Here is a 21,267-nt window from a genome sequence, read left to right on the forward strand (position 1 = left end):
AGCATACTTTGAGAAGTTAAGTACAACTACTGAAGTCCATGAAAATGGGAAAAAGAGTCTTAAAAGCATACAGTCAGAAAAAAAACCAAACATTATCTAAAAAGAAATATAGTAAGATGAACAGCTGGTTTCTAAATTGAGATGCTGGACAGCAGGAGTCAAGTGCTAAATTAAAATGATTTATTTGCTCCCAAGTGTTATTTCAATTCTAAGTTTTCCCCTGTTTTCCGATTTCATTTTCATTTCTTGGAGTATATCCTTGAATATTTTTGTCATAAGATATTTTGGTGTGGTAAATTTTCTGAGTTTTTGTGCAATTGAAAATGTTTTTATTTTACCTTCAAAATTGGATGCTTAGTTTCCTTGGGTATAGAATCCAGGTTTATTAACATTTAGTTTTAGAAATTTGAATATATAACTCCATTGCTTATTTATTTTTGCCCATGATACTGTCATTTCACATTTCCTACTCATTTCTTAAATTATTTTTAAACTTTAGAATTACTAACTTAATTATTCATCAACACATATATAATGATTTTCTATCATGTACCAGCAGCTTCTCTAAGCACTTAGGATAATGCAGTGAATAAACAGAAAATAATCCCTGCTTTCATTGAGTTTACATTCCTTAGAGTGCCAAAATATTGCTACCATCTAAGGGTGTTGTGTGTGTGTGTGTAGTAAGATAACTTAGCTTTTTATCCTATGGCCTTTTTGTTTATTTAACAAAATTATTTTTCCATTGCATTCTTCTCTTCAGCTTTTCTCAGTTTTTTTCTTTTGGAAGTCATATGTCAGAACTTCCATGTTTATTGTCTTTGTACTGCAATACCTCTATCATGTTTCATGTCTTTCTAGCTTCTGATTTTATTATCTTTATACTACAATGTCTCTTTCGTTTATTTCATGTCTTTTTATTTTATAAGTTGTTGTAGGAAAACATCTAATCTAATTTTGAAAGTATTCTTTAGTCAACAGTGTATTCAGCCATTCTATATTGATTTTTTTTGTTTGGGTGAGTCACATTTTTTTTTTATTTGAGAAGCACCTCGATTTCATTTTAATATGAACCTATTCCTCTTAAAAACAATTTTTTTTCTTTAAAAAACATTAATTGTGAGCTATTGATTGTATATCATGTATGGAACGTTTATATGTTTTTATGTTGTTTTATTAATAAAAATATTTTTAAAAGCATTAGTTATGCTTCTGCTAAGGGTTTCTTCCATTTCTCTAATAGCTTTCTTTTCTTAGGAATTGGTTCTTCCTTATGCTTATTGAATTAATTCCTTCCTCATCCTTGATGTTAGTTTCCATCAAATACTTGATGAATGCTTTGGTGTGTTTGCTTTTGTTTTAGGACTCCAGTAGGATTATTATATTTTTTCACCTAACTCTAAATTATCTTCTTCAGTGCAATATGTGTTTACAGATCCTGATACCATTGATAGTTGAGGAGGTATAAGATGTGTGATTAGGCTCATTTTTAATAAAGCTTATAAGTGTGTACCACATGGCCTGGTCATTGGGCCAGCTCTGGAAGTCTCCTTTACCAGAAAGGACACTCTGAAAACTTTGAAATAATTTTCTGCCACAGGATTTTTGGCCTGTGGTTTACCTGGTTTTTCCCCTGTTTCATTCTGATTTCAAATGCTTTCCTATCTTCCAGGTATTCCTCAAGTTATATCTGGGTGGCTTAGGCTGCACGCATACATTTTCAATCGATCCAATATCCTAAATATTTCAAAAGTTAGTACTATTCAAAATAAATTATTTCATCCTCCCTTAAGTGAATTTTATGTTAACTTAATTATGAGTTTAATTTTGGTATTTGTTTTCAATCTGTATTTTAGGTGATATTTTAATAACATCACACATGTAACTGTATGCTGACTACTACTCATTTTATTTTAGGAGTTTATTAGAAACTTGCATTTACAAATGGAAGAAGAAAGAACAAGACTTAAAGACCTACAGGAGAAAGAAAACATGCGATTGTTTAAACTGCAGCATAATGCAGCTATAAAAATTCAAGCTAAATTTAAAGCATTTGTAGTCTACAAAAAATATAGCCCAATCATTAAAGCTCAAGTAGAAAACAAGAAAAGGAAAGCACAAGAATGGAAAGAAAAGGAAGCAAAAATCCGACAGAGGGAAGAAGAAAAACGAAAAAGATTAGAGGAGGAACAAAGGCTAGAAGAAGATATAAGAAAGCAGAAGCAAAAGGAAATGAAAAAGAGAGTAAAAGAATATGAAGAAAAAAAGAACATTCTGAGACTAGAAAGAGAGCAGCTATCTTATAAAGATAAATTAAGAATAAGGGAAGATGCATGTAAACAGCTAATAATAAGTAAGGTATTTAAGAAAGGGAAATATAATGCTAAATATATAGCTGGTGACAATACATCAAAGAGTAAAGATGAGATATCCAAAAAACCAGTGGATGAAAAATTAATGCAACAAGAAGATGGTGTTCTTTGTTTCATAATAGATGAAGAATCAAATAAGAGGGAAAATGTAGGTAGACAGATAGTATTGAAAGAATCAGTGGAAGTACAATTAAAAGAATTTATATCAAACCAAGCAAATTTGGCAGAATTAAAGGTGGGTGAAAAAAATGAAGACCTAGCAAAACAATGTTGGGAAAAATTGGCCAGTCAAAAAGGAAAATATGAAAATGTAGACAAACAGCCTGATTTGGACAGCCCAGATCTAAAAGCAAACATGAAAGAACAATTTCAGCTGCAGGAATTTAAATCTCAAATACAAAAAAAGAAAACACTGAAACATGCCATAAATGAGGATGTGAAACCAGAAGCCCAAATAATAGCATTAGGACATAATCAAGAAATTAGTGAGGAGAAAATCAATAATACACAGGAGATAATACAAAATAATCTACAGGAAAAGGTACAAGAAATAGAAAAAGAAAGGATACCAGAACAGAATGGGTCATTATTTGAAGAGAATAATACTTTAATGATTTCAGTGAAACAAATATTACCCCCATTTAAAAAAGGAAATTCTGAAAATATAGGGGAAAATGTCATACTACAAGAAGAAGAAATTGATTTGAAATCCAGAGAGGTTGAGGATAATTCAAAAATTAATTCTCTGAATAGTGACATGGTGATTTTTAGCACTAGTGATGCCATTATAAATATAGAAGGAAAAATAAACAAGCAAGATTATATTTTAGGTAGACAAACTCTTTATGAAGACTCAGGTGACTATAATGCAAAAAACTTCTTGATTTCCAACAAAGTAAACTCTGTAAAGTCTAATATTAATGAACTTGTAGCAGAATGCCATGAAAATAGAGTTGAATGTGAAAGTATCATGACTTGCTCTATGACCAAATCAACACTTCTATCTTCTATTGAAGAAAAGAGGCTAGCCTGGATAAAATCATTTAAACCCTGGTTTGAAATATTCAAGAAAAATCAACAAAAGAAAATTGTTAAAAGAAAGAGGATTTTGAGATTCCCAACCAATACCATGCCTCCTTTGGATACACAGCACATTCTTCAGTGTGGTCCTTGGAATACTTTGCAGCAGGTATTTTTAATTTTCTAATATCTTTTCATATTTATTTGCAGTTGTAAATAAAATATTATTTTTTAATTCCTAGATGGAGGCATAGTTTATATCCAGAAATTATGTCTCTAAATTGATGAAATTGCTTTTGCCCTGTTTGAGAGGGGGATGCATTTAAAAGATCCCAATTAAAATTATTCGGTGCACCTTATCCATCAATGAAACAATATAAAAAACTTTTTGTTATCTTTTTATTATTAATCCTCTAAGAATGGAGATATATTGGAATTCATGGTTAGAGTGAGGAATGGGGTTGTGGGATGGGTGCTTGATACTCAATTAAAATTTCCTTTAGACTTAGGGCATCACACCACCTAGTAGCTCTTTTTGGAATGAGCTGGATTTCTTCATACAAAGACCATGTGCTGTGAAAGAAGGGCTTATAAGGATAGAGAAGAGCCTAGAATTCCAAAAAGAAACATGATTATTTAGTAATGTGCTATGAAAGGCTAGAATTTAAACCTGGTCCACATATGCCTAAAGTTTTAAATAGTTATTATGAAATGCTACCATTTTTTTATAGTAAGGGTCCCATAGTTTCAACCAAAATTAAGACATAGAAACTAACAAATATGTGGTAAAACAGGGAGGAATATTTTAAACAGTACTAGAAAGGATTTATGAGGTCTGCAACTCAAAGTTAGTCAATAAAATTTATTTAGTTTCTTGATGTAGAAAGATGGTTAAGAGAAAAAACATTCGTATTAATGTATATACATCCATGTGTTCACTCAGCAAATTCTCATCTGTCCAATATGATCAGTCAATATTCATTGTTGGACTAAAGGGACAGAAACAAAGGAAACTGAATCTTTGCCATTATGAAACTTTGGTGGGGGAAACAAGAATTAAACAAATGCACAAATAAGTAATTATGGATTTTGATAATTCCAGCAAAAGAGATTTCAGAGTTTTCTGTAATAGGATTATAGTACAAAGAGTTCAGGGAGAATCCTGGGACATGAAAGCAATATCAAAAGGAATAAAAATTAGGATTTATGCTTTAAAGTGCCCTCTATTTCCTAGTCAATGTATTTGCCATATCCATCAGGTATATAAAGATACGTACAATCTTTCACCATTTCTTCTGTTATTATTTTTTCTTTGGTTGTGTTATCTCTGGAATCATTCTTTTTGTACTTTCCTTTCCCCAAGACATTACTGCAGACTTTCCACTATGATGACATGAGCTACTTCTATTTTATTTAACAAAGTTTTCCTCATGAAAATTTCATTGACTAAGCAAGAGTGACAACCTCATGTCTACATTTTACTTGTTCCAAAGGTAAAACTGAAGTTATAGAAATGGTAGAGTCCTCCTCACCTTTCACTGTAAGTTTCTGTTCTATCCAGTAAGAAAAGTACTGAGGAAGGTAAGATTATGTGAACCTCTGTCTCTTTGGCCACCTTCTATCTCTTTAGGAAACTTGTCAATTTATAATGAGGATTGACTCTTACTTTTACTTCTAGAGCAAGACCTCATGAGCTATAATGTGTATACAGATCACCAAGGGATTTGTTAAAATGTAGATTCTGATTCAGCTGGTCTGGTGACCCGATATTCTGCATTTTTACAGTGCTTCTGGATAATGCTGTTGGTACAGGTTCAGGGACCAGGTTAAGCAGCAGTATTCTAAAGGAACATACAATACTCTAATCAGTAGTCAAAGCAACTATTTTAAGTATTTAATTTTTTGAAGCATCAAATATACAGAATTATGATGAAAAATATGTGTCAGTGTGCTCTGTAAATACTATAGTGTTACAAAATACTCTCTTATGTTTCCAGACAGCTCCTGTAATGATTCTGTTTGCCTGATGACTTATCTTGGTGTCTTCATTCCCCACTGCTACTGACCCATAGGTTAACTTTCTTACTTGATTTTCTCATTATAATTTCATATCTCTGTCCTTATCCTAATCACCCACTGCCATCTTTGAAAGATCCTCCTGGAGAAGAGAAAAGCTTCTGGAATTCTCCCCAGAAATTAGTTTTACTTATATTAATCTCTCATTTTGAGCTTTCAAGTGAGAGATTCAAATTTTTTTCACACTACCTTACATATATCCAGGCAAGTAGTGGATTTCATTACTTGATTGAGAGGTGGATGGGTGGGAGAATATAGAAATGAATGGATAAATAAATCTAAGAATTAGTTCACAAAATTTTAATCTTATTGGCATATTACAACTAGCCTTACCACTCAGACAGTGCATTAATTAGAAAGAAAGGTAATATTTTTAAAATTCACTGTTATTTAATTAAGTGCTGACCAGTCCTGTATTGATTTAGATCTGTGTTCTAATTGTATCTGCCATTTATTGGCTTTGTCACCTGTGGCAAAGTACTTGATCTCTTTAGGCCTCAGTTTTGTTTTCCATAAACTGGGAAGAGAAATACCTATTTTTTAGATTTAATGAGTGTTCCAACCTAGTTCTCAAAAAGCTTGGGTCGATGCAGCCTTAAGACTAAAGAACATGCTAGGCAGAGAGTTAGACATGAATTCTATTGGGACTTATGAACAGGAGAAGAGTCTTTCCAATGGCAGCCAGTTGGGAAATGGAACGTAATGCCCTGCAAAGGGGACAGGGGATTGCAAGGGCTCATAAGGGTTTAGGACAAGGGTTTGAGAACAGAGTTTTAGCAGGTTCTCATGACACAGGGGTTTGGAGGTTTTTTATCAACAGTGATCAAGGAAGGGAGGTTTTAATACTTTGTTTACGATATTATCTGTACATCTCCCCCACCCCATCCCCAAGGAGATATCATGACCTGTAACTTCTGTCCTAGTCATTGTGCATGGCTATGTGTAGTAACTTTCCTCAGTATGGACAGGGTGCCTGAGCCCTGGGTCTCCACAGTCCACCCTCAAGCAGCAGATTACATTGACCATAGGACAGACGTTGCATCCATATTCCACAGCAACATTATAAGAGACAACAAAACACTGAAGTCCCCCCACAGATATAACAACCCCACAGAGAGATGCCACCATGGCCAAGAAAGATAATTAAAATATTATTTTCCAGATTTTTTGATATGTTGAATTCTGCCAGGTCAGCAGGATATTCTAGGCAGTCCAATTCAAAGGAGTCACAGTCCAAGGAAAGCCAGTAACTCCTGAAGATGGCACGTCCGTGCAAACCCAACATTGGGTTGGATTGTGGGCTTGAGTTACCACTGAAACCCACTGTTGGAAAATGTTTGTTAGGGTGATATGGGTGAAAAGAAGGTGTTTATGCAGAACAATGAGGGGTCCAACAATACATATGCTAAAGTTCTGTTGATTGACGACAAGGAACCAGGCAGAGGAACATTATGGGAGGTTTCAAATACCAGATATCCTTGATAGTCCTCTACCATTATATCGTTTTTAATCTGGGCATAAGAAGGGTCCACACAATCATGCATAAAGTTCCTGTGGGAATAGGAGGCCCTGGATTAGTGATAAAAACTTTAGCAGGCATTTTTTTAATGTCAGATTATAATATTTGGGGTGACTCCTGTTCCCCATGAATTTAAGATTCCCAACCAGCATGGCTACATAGGCCAGCACTAAGGCCAAAGGAACAAATTATTATCAGTCCCCCTTTTAGTCTGTAAAGCAGCTGGCTCTTTAATTCATATTCTCAGAGCCTGCATTGTTCTTTCCATTCGCATCTCAATAAAAACTAAGGCTGCAGCCCATGGGTAATGCATTCAAGTGAGCTAAGGTTTGATAGTCTTTAGTCCACTGTTACATGGACCAATTATCATTTTTTAGCTATTCCTTTAACAAACCTTTCAGTTTTTCAGTAAGGCCTACCCTTGTGGGATTGCAGGACAGAGGGAATGTCCACACGATGTCTGAACCATGGCCCAGGATTGGGCTATCTGCCCAGTGAAAAGGGTCCCCCAATCACTGTCTGTCTGTGTAGGCACTCCATCCAGAGCACTCACTTTCTCCAGACATTGGATGGTGGCTTGTCGGTTAGCCTTCCCTACAGGGAAAGCTAACAATAGTCCTGTAGCCATGTCCATGACAGTAAAAGCATACCTTGCACCCAACCTCTGAGAGGGAAAGGGGACCAATATAGTTCACTTGTTATGAGCCTCATCTGATGTGCTTCATCTGTTGTGGTAGCCCAGTTGTCAACAGACGGAGCAATAAGGGCACTCTCTAGTGATGTGCAGTAGCTACTGGTGTGTGATTGGCAACTAGAACTGCTAGGCCAGATGCCACAGGGTTTGAAACCCTCAGTTTCCAGTTTTCCAGTGAAGCCATTTTCTTGCATCCTTAGGTTCAGCTGTGTTCAGTTGAGCATGCTTAGAAGCCATATCAGTTATCCACCCCTGAATATGGATGGCTGTTTTCTGCATGACTGGGCATCTTTGCATCAGTCCCTCCACTTGCAATAAGGCATTTTGTGCAGCACACAATTGCTTTTCCAGGGACATTGTATCTCAGTTTTGCCCCTTTCCATTATTGTGAACAAAAACCAAGGGATCCCTTTAGAATGTTGCCTCTGCCACAGACCCCAGCTAAAGCCATTATCAGTGCTGGCTATGTCCAATTTACAGGGTAGGTCTGGATCAATGCACCCCTCCCCCCCACCCACCCCCAGTGCTTATGCTTGTGCTAGTGCCCTTTTTGCCTTTTCAAAACTGGCCAAGTGTGACCTTTTCTAATTAGCAAATTTAAAGGTTTTAACATTTGAGCTAAGTGAGGGATAAAAGGTTTCCAATACCCTGACAATCCCAAGAAAGCCATTAGTTGTTTTGGTGTAAGCAGCACAGGAAAAAAAAAAATGTACCTTATTAATTGTTGCAGAAGGAATCATTTTTGTCTTACCTAATCATACATTTAAGAATTTGACAGAACAGCCAAGTTGCAGTTTTTTGTTGCAATTAATTGACCATCCCTGACTCTCCAGGTAGATAACAATGAGCCTGAGTCTTCTTTTGGTTCTAAAAGAGTTACTGGTTAACTTGACATATTAATATAGTGATAGACATTTCTATTTAGCCAAAACCTTTTCCATGGGACTGAGGCAGGTAATAGGGCTATGTAAATAGCCTTGGGGGAGCAACGTGAAGGAGAAAGCAGGTTTACTTATTTAAGGAAATACTAAAGAAAGCATTATTTAAATCTAAAACAAAGTGATAATGACATAATTTTTATTAGATTATCTCCATGGAGATGTGGCACGCAGAATTGTGGGTGTGAACTTTCCATTAGATGGAAATGTGACTTCACCCATTCCAGGTGAGTTTTGATTAGTTTACTAGAATCCTTTAAAAAAGGAAACACTTTGTAGAGAGAGCCAGAAATGATAGAAACCTCAGCTGACAGAGATAGAGCCAACAGAAACTTCAGAGCAGAGCTGACACAGATGCCGACATTTGGGGAACAAAGACACAGATGTTTTGGAGATGCTTGGAGCCCAACAGACATTGCCATAGATGCTAAGCAAGCCAGAACCTGGAGAGAGCCAAGGGATGCCAAGAGATGAAAGCCAGCCCCAGAAAAGCAAATTGAGTAATCCCCACAGGAACAGAGGCTAAAAGCAACAGAGCCCTGGAAGAAGAAAACAGCATATGCCAGCCACATGACTACCCAGCTAACAGAGGTATTCTGGTCTGACCCATCAACCTTCCTTAAAACAAAGTATCTTTTCCCTGGATGCCTTAGTTTGGGCATTTTTATAGGCTTAAAACTGTAAACTTGTGGCTTATTAAATTCCCCTTTTTCAAAGTTATTCCAGTTCTGGTATATCACATTCTGGAAGCTTGAAAACTAACACAGCTATTAATCATACTTCAGACTCAGTTTCTTCGCAGCTAATATTTTAAACAATATTACTTCCCAGCATTTAATAGATTTAAAATTGCAGCACTAAACAAATGTTCAACAAAAATCAATAAAACAAAGACACTGCTTTCATTACTTTTGTAATTAAAATTTGTTATAGATGCCTTTCACTCCTTGGATTAAACTCAATACTGATCAAGACTGAGCTTTCTGAAAGAATATATCATTATTTAAGGTTATTTTATATATACCAAATGTCTAGAATTTAAATAATTATAGATGATTAAATGGAAAACTGATTTGTAGTCTTTTATTAAAACAAAGAATGGTTCATAGATTGTATATGGGGAGCAGTTCATTCTCAAGTCATGAGACTCCCAAATTATACATTTTTCAAGTATTTTTATAATGATTTTATGGGGAAAAGAAACTACTAGTGTAATAATTGTATTTGAGTTTTGTCACAACACTAATGCAGGTCATTCATTCATTTAATTAAGAAACATTTAGTGAATATCCCCTATTCTCCAGTTGCTATTTTTCAGGCTACTCATGTAGTAATGAAAAACACATATGATTAGCAGTTCAATACTGACATAAATTCTTGGAGCATAAATAGTTTACTTATGTGATAATTGTTATGCATGTAGCAATAAATAATATAATTTTTTTTGGTCTTATATGTTAGGGAAATATCTAGGATAGGATGAATAATAAAGTTCTATATCCTAAGGGCATTTTAAAAATGTACAATAAAATGCAGAAGGAAATACTATGAAACTCTTCATATTCAAAAGTAAATCCCATTAATAAGGGTACTGCAGCATTTGTAACTCATGTACTGTAATGAAATTCAACTAAAGAAATTGCCACATCAAAAATAAATAGAACTTAATCAAGCTTATATAGTTGATTGAAAGCAGCATATTATTACATTGGAATAATAATATAAATTATAATATAGGGTAGCATTTGTTAATATGCAGCTATTATTGTTTCAGCTTTAAGGTACTCTATTCTAAATATTGTTTTTATTTTTTAATATAGAGGCAGTTTTCCAGTTACAAGATTTATAATATTAATTTGCATACAGATTGAATGGTCACTTCACAGAAATTGTCTCCATACAAATGAATGGCTTTATTTTCTTTCTGAAAGTTTATTAAAAACAGAAATTTGTTTCAAAAGTTGTTTTAGGTTATGAGTCATTGAGAACTTTCTAAAATAACTATGGAACTAGAAACTATTTACATTAAGTTTAAAAAATAGAGATTATCATTTTTTAAGTAGAGATCATCATTTTTCCTACTAAAAGGCAAGGAGTAACTAAATTCCCTCTTTATAACTTGCAGTGATTTGAAGCTATATGTACACCAGAAAAACATGTTTTTAAACTTAATACATTCCTGTTGATGTGAACCATCATATGTGGAAAATTTTAATGGAGGTACTTTGGTTAAGAAGATGTGGCCCACCTCACTCAGGATGGGTCTTGATCTTATTATTTGAGTCCTTTATACATGAAGTGAAATTCAGCCAGACAAAGAGAAAACCACAGGAAACAAGAGGCTGAACATTGATGGAACCTGGAAGAGAAGATAGAGAACAGGAGACTTCATCACATGCCTTGCCGTATGACACAGGAACCAAGGATTGCCAGCAGTTACTCACTATTTTCGTTTGCAAATACTGCTAGAATGCAATATACTAGACATGAGCTGGCTTTTAGAAAGGGGATTTATTAAATTACAAGTTTACACTTCTAAGGCCATAAAAATTTCCAAACTAAGGCATCCAGAGAAAGACACCTTGACTTAAGAAAGGGTGATGGCATTCAGAACACCTCTGTCAGCTGGGAAGCCATGTGGCTGGTTTCTACTAGTCCTTTGGCTTCTGGTTTCAAGCAGCTTCTCCAGGGGCATTTTCTTTCAGCATCTCCAAACATCTCTGTGTATGTCAACACTAATTCCTGTCTAGCTTCTGTCGGACCTCTCAGCTTCTGGTGTCTCCAGGGGCTTCTGCATTTCCAAATGTCTGTGTCTGTATCTGCATCTGAGGTTTCTCCAAAATGTTTCCCCTGTTAAAGAACTCCAGTAAACTAATCATGACCTACCTTGAATGAGCAGAGTCACATTTCCAGCTAATGAAAAGGACACACTGACAATTGAGTGTGCCACATCTCCATGGAAACAATCTAGTGAAAGTTTCTACCCTAAACTATAGGTTGCCCTTACAAGATTGGATTAGGAAAATAACATGACTTTTCTGGGGTACATAACAGTTTCAAACTAGCATACCCACAGAATACCCCTCTTTGGGGAGAAAACATCACTTTGATGCTGCCTTGAGTTGGACATTCTTTTAGTCTCAAAACTGTAAGCAAATAAATTCCCAAGGTTTAACTGAACACATTTTATGGTATTTGCTTGAACAGCCTAGGAAAGTATGAAATTTTGGTACCAAGATAGTCAGTTGCTGCTATTACAAATACTGCAAATGTGGAAACAGCTTTGGAATTAGGTAATGGGTAGAGGCTGGAAGAATAGTGAGGTTCTTGATAGAAAAAGCTTAGATTGCTTTGAAGAGACTATTGGTAGAAATATGAATGTTAAAGGTAGTTTTGATGAAGCCTTAGGCAAAAATGATGAATGTGTTTTCAGAAACTGAAGGAAAGGTGATCCTTGTTGTAAAGTGGCAGAGAACTTGGAGAAATTGATTTCTGATGTCAGATGGAAGGCAGAACTTGAAAGTGATGAACTTGTATATTTAGCAGATGTTTCCAAGCTAAGTGTGGAAAGTGCAGCCTGGTTTCTCATTGCAGCTTATAGTAAAATTTAAGAGGAAATGAATAATCTGAGAACTGAGCTTGATGGTTTGGAATATTCTGTGGAAAGTAAGTCCCCAGAGAGTAGTGCTCTATTTAAGGGTTTAGCTGAATATGGATCAGTCATCAATTTTTATCGAAGTCAGGACTAGAAATACAGTGATCCAAGAAGGGTCTGTGGAAAATTCTTTTGTCTGATGTTTTGGACTCTGAACCACATAGAAAACAACACTTTTTAAACATAATTTGTATGAATGGAACCACTGCAAGCCTGGACTAAAAGAGAGTGAAAATGGACAAACTGAAAGAAAACATCACTTGAAGGGCAGAACTATGGGAAGTGAGGTCCAAGCAGAAGGCATCTTTATGGGCCAAGAGAGCAGACCCATCCATATGTGTGGAAAGGGTAAGTTTTCCCTGGTGCTTGGAGAGGGTTCAAGAAGAGTGCTGCCACCCCACTTCTCTGAGAGGCTAAAGCCTGTGTACTGGGAATTGTGGAGAGTCTGGCTGCCACCACATGTTCCAAACAGGGTGGAGCCTTTGCTCCAGTGTGCACAGAGATCCTGGTTGCCATGAATACTTTACCCCAGTGTTTGGTGAGAGCATGGTCACTGCATAATCACTTGGAAGAGGTAGGGCTGCTACTTCCTCAGTCCCCAAGGACACAACATTGTTCCATAGATGACTGTTGGACTTTGAAACTTAATGGAATATACCCTGCTAGGTTTTCAAAATTGTTTTGAGACCTATGACCCTTTTTTTCCTACCAGTTTTTTCCTGTGGGAATGTAAATGTTTATCCTATGCTTCTCACTCCGCTGTGTGCTGGAAGCAGATAACTTGTTTAGATTTTACAGGTCCAAGTTGCAGGGCAATTGTACCCCAGGATAGAGCATTCCATAACTGATTTATGAAACTTCGTACTGTGTTGTTTCTGAAAGGATTTAAGGCTTTTGGAATATTGTGGTGGAATGAATATATTTTGTTGTTAGAAAGAACATATCTTTTATGGTCCAGAGGTTGGAGTATGATGGTTTGAAGCTGTGTGTACCCCAGAAAAACATGTTCTTAAATTTAACCCATTCCTGTAGGAATGTAAGTAGGACCTTTTGACGATGTTACTTCTGTTAAGAAGGTGTGGCTCACTTCAGTCAGGATGGATCTTAATAGTATTACTGGAGTCTTTTATAAGTAGAGTAAAATTCAGTCAGACAGCGAGAAAGCTACAGGAAATAAGAGACTGGATATTGACGGAACCTAGAAGAGAAGGGAGAGACCAGGAGATGCCATTATTTGCCTTGCCGTGTGTTGGAGGAGCCAAGGATCACCAGCAGCTAGCCACAGAATGCTGGTCTTTGGAAAGAAATCATCACCTTGATGATGCCTTTATTTGAATTTTCTTTTAGCCTCAAAACCATAAGCAAATAAATTCCTGTTTCATGGTGTTTTCTTGAGCAGGCTAGGGAACTAAAACATAACTCCATGAGCATTTGGTCCTTCCATTCACTTTCATAAATATATGAATTAAAAACTTTCAGTTAAATTTAATGCCTAGTAGGTATTCCATATTAACAGAAATTACCATACTTAAGAATTTTACACTCTTTTATGGAAGCAAATGTTCTTAAAATCTTTTAAAGTAGAATATCTTATAACTTCTGTTTTAAGTATGATATACATTTGATTCTTCCTGTAATGCTGATTATTTTAAAATGAGTATTCAGTTACATGGGGACCTGGCCTTAAGGTTTTTGTGGTGGCAAGATGAGAGTGTTCTTATTCTATAATAATTTAGCTTACACAGTTGTTTCAATGCTTAGACTCAATTATAGTCAAGAACCCATGTATTAGTCATCACTCCTCTGCCATTTTATTTAGGTGAGAGTTCTTTAGTTTAATACGTGGGATGTTTGCAGTAATCCCTTTAAAGATATTTCTATTATCTGATACTTTTTGGAACTGTAAGTATGGTCCTTAGTATAGCTTCCGTAAAATTGAAGAAATATTTTTGTATTGATTTTTTTAGTTAAAACTAAGACCAAAAAGATAGAAAATGTCCTTAAGAAAAGCTATGTGAAGTATCAACAGGAATAGTATAGGATAAATTGAAAATGTACAGACTGGAAAAAATATATAGAAAATCCCATTGGTAATTTGCTATGCCACAAATTATGTGTGCTCTGGGTAAAATTATATTATTCAATAGTAAGAAATGATGCATACCTTTAAAATCCAGAAGACCTGTGATAGGATACTGTTTATATTGCATGGTTTCATTACATTACGCAGTTCTACTTACTATAGGTTCTGTTTATCTCTATAATTTTTTTTGCTTTTAGAAGATAGTTGAGATTTTCAAATTGATACATAGTAGTTTGGATATGAAGCCTATCCCCTCGACCTGTGGTCCCTGAGACTATCCTGGAATCTCTAGGATACTGATATACACAGATCATAAACATTTGTGTAGCACATTACTGAAGACATGGGTAATTTATGTGTCAAGAACATGAAAAATAAATGAAGTGAATTTGGTTAAAAGTCAGAGAGTAAATAAATGACTATATTATACCTTCTGTGCATGTTATTTTTTCACTTAAATTGGTCAAGGATAACTGCATTATTTTGCCTTTCTATGTGGGGAACAAAAAAAGGGGGCAGATTGCCTCAGTGCAGTTGAGTTGATAATAAATGTGGTTTCAGCATAGAGTATTACTTTCCTTATTTTGCAAGACTAATGCCGATTACCTTCACTATTGTGATATGATGTTGTGAATTCCAATTCTTTTGAATCTGTCTAGGTTACAACAGTTACATTTCAAGATTTATTAGGTTGTAGTCTCTCCACACTGGTTGAGTGTACAAATCTTCAGTTTTTGTCTCTTCGACGCTGTGGATTAACTTCTTTGCACAGCTTGAGTAACTGCAAAAAACTGAAGTACATTGATGCACAGGTATGTCAGCTGTTCTATTCATTATATACTTAAAAGGTAAATGTATATATAAATGATTTTCATTAAAAAAAATTAAACTTTTGGAGAAACTTTTACCAAACCAACTCATTGTTTAAGGTCTAAAGAGATCAAGAAGCTAAATTTGTGAGAGTCAAAGAAGGAAGATGATTAAGTAGTATAACCTGGAAATTATTTGCCCCTATTTATAGATGATGCTATTGTTGGTTTTGTTACTTTTTGCTGCATAACAAATGACCCCATTACTTAGTACCTTAAAACCACAAATATCTTGTTTGTTCGTTATTCTATATGTCATGAGTTCAAACAAGGCCTGTCTAGGCATTTTTTCTGCCTCATAATACGTTGACTACTTCTCTTGTGTTGTAGCTGGGATTGGAATGTCTAAGATGACTTCATGTGTGTATCTGATTCCTTAGAAGGGATGGCTGAGAGGTTGAATCTCTTTTTTTCTCTCTCTGACTTCAGTTTTTTTAATATTTGATTTCTTAGAAATAATTTTGTAGTGAGTATGGCAAAAAATTTACTCTCATTCATTTAGATTGTTCAGTATGTTTTATTATCCTCTATTTTCTATTTTATAAAAAATGTATATGAACAACCAATAAAAAGAAATAAGAAATAACCAATTAATTCTTTATTAGGTTACATAATGTTTTCATCCATTTAGTATAACAGTTTGCATAGTTTTCTTAGAAGTTAGAGACACGTTCATTTAGAGATCATATCCCCTCTTTTTGCAAGCTTTAAATATCTCATTAATAAGCTATTGAAATACACCTAACTATATTTGTTCTTTGTTTTAGGAAAACCATATTGAGACTATTGATTTTGAAAACTTGGAAAACCTCTGTGTTGTCCTTCTTAACAAAAATGAGCTGACTTCTTTTTATGGTTTGGATGGCTGCAGTAATATTCAAAATCTTGAGCTTTCACATAATAAAATCACTCGAATTGGTGAGAACAATGTAATTTAAATATTTAAGCATTACTTTCATAATTTTATATTTTTCATTTGTGCCTGAAGAACAGGCTACTATCACTAATTTGCATATTTTATTCATGCCATACTTATTTAATCTTTTACCCAGACTTATTCGGAAGATAAAATTATTTTAAAATGTTAAATATATATTTTAGTATATGATTCATCACTGAGTAAATGGATAGCTATTAGCAGTCCCTCTAGCTTAGTACATTTATTTACCTTACTGCTCCTTTCTGTATACCCAGTAGTCATGTGAGCTCAACTGGGGAAAATAACACCCCAGTTTAGTGCCATCGCATTTATAAGAATCCAGGCTTCAACTTTGCATTCCACACTTTTCAACAACTGTCATAACTGTTACCAGGTAAACCTTTTCACCACTGTTCTCCTTGGCTTACTTATACTAACCTTCCTTCTTTAGATAAGGATGCCAATAGCACATGAAAGAAAGAGAATTCATCAGAATGGATCTCTCTAAACTTCTCAGTATCTGTGTATCTCTAAATCTGTATGTGTATGTATAAATGTATGTAAGTATGTATGTATATGTGTATGTATGTATAACCAGGAACAAAAATGCCTGTTCTTCTTTAAGGCCAGTCCTTATGTCAAATTATTCTTGATTGTTGTGCAATTCCTCTCAAGTTTCTCAATTAAAATAAACAAGAAGAGAAAACTTTCCTTTTACCTCAAACTCACTTCTAGTCATTGCCTCAATTCTCTTGCCCTTTACAGTCAAAATTTGTAGTGTTCCATTCTTAGTCTCTCTTCTTTATTATCCAGCTTCTCTCTTCTGCCCACTGAAAGTTAGCTTCAACTTACCTCTGTACTGTGTCCAATGCTAAACTAAAAAATCCCATTAAGTCTTTTACTACCTAGCTTTAAATCCTTATTGTTTAATTTGGTGTAACATCCGCAAAAGCCTTGCATGGTAACATTGGTCAGGGGTTAATAATGGTTGAATGAAAAATTAAGGATTTCCAAAAAGACAAAAACTTGATACAAACTTTATTTTCATATAGTACAAATGATTTAACTATTTGGACCCCCCAGAAGGAGCCATTGTTTCCATATCCATAGTCCTACCATCATTAGACCATCCAATCTGAACTTAATATCAGGGAGTTGGGATTGGGAGTAGATGGAGGAGTAAAAATGAGCTTATTTCTGAATTGGAGCTCCTTAATATAAGTGTTCTTTTTTTGTTTACATTTTGTTTTCCCTTTCACTTTTTTATTGTGGAAAAATTTCAAGCATTTACAAAATTAGAATAATACATATAATTTTCAAGAATTTACAAAATTAGAATAATACATGGAGACTCCATATAAACCAGCTATTTTTAACTACAAGTTGAATGTTTCATTTTCATCTGTACTTTTTTGCTGTTGATTTTATTTTTATTAATTATTTATGCCTTGACAAAAATAAATTTAAAAAATTCTTGAATGGAAATATCTTTAGGTTATTGTATTAGCTAGGGCTACTAGAGAAACAGAATCAGCAGGAGATAGCTGTAAATATAAAATTTATAAAAATGTCTCATGTACCTATCATGTATGTACCTTGGATGTAGAGTCCAAGGTCTGTAGGGCAGGCCACGAGCTGGCATTTCCAATGAAGGTCCTCAACAAACTCTCAGGAGAGGCTGGCTGGGCAACCATGGGAATGTAAGAGTCCAAGATCTGTAGGGCAGGCTGTGAGCTGGCAGCTCCAATGAAGGTCCTCAGAAGAGGCTGGCTGGCAGAAGCAAGAAGAGTAATTGTCTCTTCTAAATCTTTTAAGGCTTCCTTAAAAGCCTTCCAGTGATTAGATTAAGCATCACTGATTGCAGAAGACACTCCCTTCCATTGGATGCCACCAATGTAATCATGATTTAACCCCATGAAATTAGTCCCTATAGCAACAGACAGGCCAGAACTTGCCTGACCAGACAATCAGGCACCACCACCTGGCCAAGTTGACACATGAACCTAACCATGACAATTATTTCTTGCAATTTGAATTGTTGGAGCAAAAGCTAAATGCATCTGTAATTAGGGAAGATATTGTCAGAATCCCTTTATATGGATTATACCATTTTATATTCCTAGCACTAACACATGATAGTGTCAGTTTTTTCTTTCTTCTGTTTTGTTTTTTCCTATTTTGAGTTAATTAACTCAGTTCTTTTTTATTCTTTTTCACTTTTGTTGTAATAAGTACTTAAGTCAGAAATTTTTGTGTAAGTCCTGCTTCGTCCATACATAGGCATTCTCATTAGTTCTGCAATTTTAGTTTGCCTCTTTAATCTTAACTAGGATTTCATAGAGTTTTGAAATTTCCAATGGAAAACCCTTTTTTTTAAACATTCTTCCTAGTATTATTGCAGTTTGATCAGTGAATGATTTGTATGCCATTTCTACTTTTTGGAATTTATTAAGATTTTCTTGCTGATCTAATATGTGGTCAATTTTCATGAATGTTTTGTGTGCTCTTGAAAAGCAGGTAATTGTTTATTATTGGACTATAAAGTTTATTTTTTATAAGATCTACCTCAGTGATTATTTGTATTCTATGTCCATTTGATCTACCTTGATCTGCCCAATAATAGGATTGATTTAAGACTAATTAAAATTTATCTCTTGTTAATGTATTATAGATCTATTTTTTATATTTATGTCCTTTGATTTCTGCTTCATGAATGTTGCTGTAATGCTATGTGCTTCATGGATATTCTTAACTATTATACCTTTGATTGGCTTTTTCGTTTCGTTTTGTTTTGTTTTGCATGGGTAGGCACTGGGAATCGAACCTGGGTCTCCAGCATAGCGGACAAGAATTCTGCCACTGAGCCACTGTCACACCACCCTTAGCTATTATACCTTCATTGTGAATTTTAACCTTGAAAAGTATAAGTTCCCTTCTATGTCTCTTTAACTTTTTTTTAATCACTCTTCTGTGTTTTACCATGTCTGCTATGGTTTCTTTTCATTTGTATTTGCTTACCAGGCAATCATTATGTTTTAACTTTCTTGAATCACTTTATTTTAGGTGTGTACTTGTATAAAATATTAAATTGGGCTTTACTCTTTGATCCATTCTTAAATGTTTTCCTTTCATAAAGGCCATTTGCATTCATTAATTCAACCTTCATATTTAGTCTCAGTTCTGTCGCCCCACTCAGGATGATGTTCTTTCTTTCTCGGGGGATAGGGTGGGGAGAAGTCTTGTTGACAGTGCCTGGGTTCTGCCACTGCTGGGGCATTGTCACTTACCCCTTCTCCTTTCGGCTTTTATATGATTCCCTCCTGCGCAACTATGGATTCAGGCTGGATTTTGTTGGTTCTTAGTACTTATTGCCCCACTTAGAAAAAAATCACTTTCTAATTTTTTTGTCTCCCATTTACACTGGAAGTTTGTGTTGTATTTTTATTTCTGTCTTCTTTATAAAGTTTTGTAGGAGGTGTGGGAAGATTTCAATGTAGGCAGTCATCATTTTCTCCACTCCCCACCTCCACCCCAATTTTGGAGGGGATAGTAAAAAAGTGTTAGTCACTTTTACAAAGCAAGCTTTTGTTTTGCAGAAGTTTCAAGGCATACTTTTGAAACTATAATGTATAATATTTTTTAGTGAGTTAATTTTCCTATGAGGCTGTGCTGTCTTATTTGGTATCACCAATTACATTTCCAACATGGAAATACTGGAATTTAGGGTACAAATTATTTTAAAATTGGAGTGTAAAATGCATGTAGACATAATTTTGTGGTTGTTGTTGGAATGAGGGCCAGTGCACTGATAAGATATGTTACTATACTGGCACACACTGAAGCAAGCTTAAAATAAAAATGACTGTAAGAAGAAATGCTTGAACTCCCATTCATTTAATCTTCATTGCTAGCAGTGCTGTATGTTTTGTTTTGTTTTTTTTTATAGCTAGTGGAATTCCTGGAATAGGATATCTACAAGATTTATGTGAAAACTGCCAAAATGTTAATTTATGTACTTGATGTATCTCTATGTAGTACAGAACAAACAAGGTTAAGACTTTTTTCCTGTCTGTTGGATATAATGAAAACACTGTATTTATTGAGTGTGAGAAGATTAAATATGAGAAAGTGGATTTTCTGAAGACCAATTGGAGTCTGTTTTTCATCTTCAGGAATTGCTTACAGAATTCTGGTTAATCAAAGTGAAAAGTACAAATTTTGACTTTCAATGATCTATTGATGCTAAGAAATCTTGTGAGGTGCACAAAGATAGATTTGTGTTTATAAGTTAATGAGTTAATCTTCCATCCTATAATATTTCTTAGGGAAATGAAATAAAATTGGAAGCAATATCACAGTATTTTACATTTCTAGTTTCAAGTTTAAGCTACGTCTAATTCTTACCAAACTGTAGCCATTACAGTAGTTAATATGTAATATTAGCTCTGATTACTCTTTTTATTAGAAAACCTTAAAGCGCATTTTTATCTGATATGTTTACACTTACACGAATGAGAATCACAACCATCTCAATCTTTTAAAGGCAATTCATTTGGAAATTAGTTATGCTGAATGTTTTCCATTTGAATTAAGCATTATAATTGTAGAGAGGGAAATATAATGTGAAATATTAGGACTGATTTCAATGAGCTATTATTTAACAAATGTAATAGTTTTCATTTTAATTCTATAAATGAAAGTTACAAGGTTAAATAGTACATTTTCGTTATTGCCTTTTATATTTAAATATATGTACTCTGGCTATGGAAATAGGTGGAATTTATTATTATTATTAATCATAAGTAAATTTTAAATTAAAAATGTAATTCAAAATAGAAGCTTATGCTTTTTGAATACTGAGATAAAAATTTTGTAATAATTTAAATAATCTGTTTACCTTTTTATTTTTTTCTATAATTGGTTCTGTTTTGGTAGCAAGTTTTTATTATTGATTATTTTTACATGATCAGATATTATTCTTGCCTATTTTGAATGCACAAAAACTTCATTTTAATTTTAACTCATTACATTCACTTTGGGTTGAATAATTTTAAAGACCAATTTATTTTAATGACAAGAAATTTTCTACACTTTTTGTTAACTTAAAAGGTTTTATGTTTCT

The 21,267-nt window shown here is 34.4% G+C and overlaps 1 protein-coding gene across 1 annotated transcript in view; it reads left to right on the top strand.

The window, feature by feature from the left end:
* LRRIQ1 (leucine rich repeats and IQ motif containing 1) overlaps positions 1-21,267 on the top strand; it is a 240,336-nt gene that overhangs the window by 18,751 nt on the left and 200,318 nt on the right. Inside the window, 3 exon segments of the mRNA XM_077111533.1 lie at positions 1,918-3,561; positions 15,017-15,169; positions 15,994-16,144. Of these exon segments, the coding sequence (XP_076967648.1) occupies positions 1,918-3,561; positions 15,017-15,169; positions 15,994-16,144 (1,948 nt within the window).

The sequence above is a fragment of the Tamandua tetradactyla genome, chromosome 7, assembly GCF_023851605.1.
Source record: "Tamandua tetradactyla isolate mTamTet1 chromosome 7, mTamTet1.pri, whole genome shotgun sequence".
Classification (NCBI taxonomy): Eukaryota; Metazoa; Chordata; class Mammalia; order Pilosa; family Myrmecophagidae; genus Tamandua; species Tamandua tetradactyla.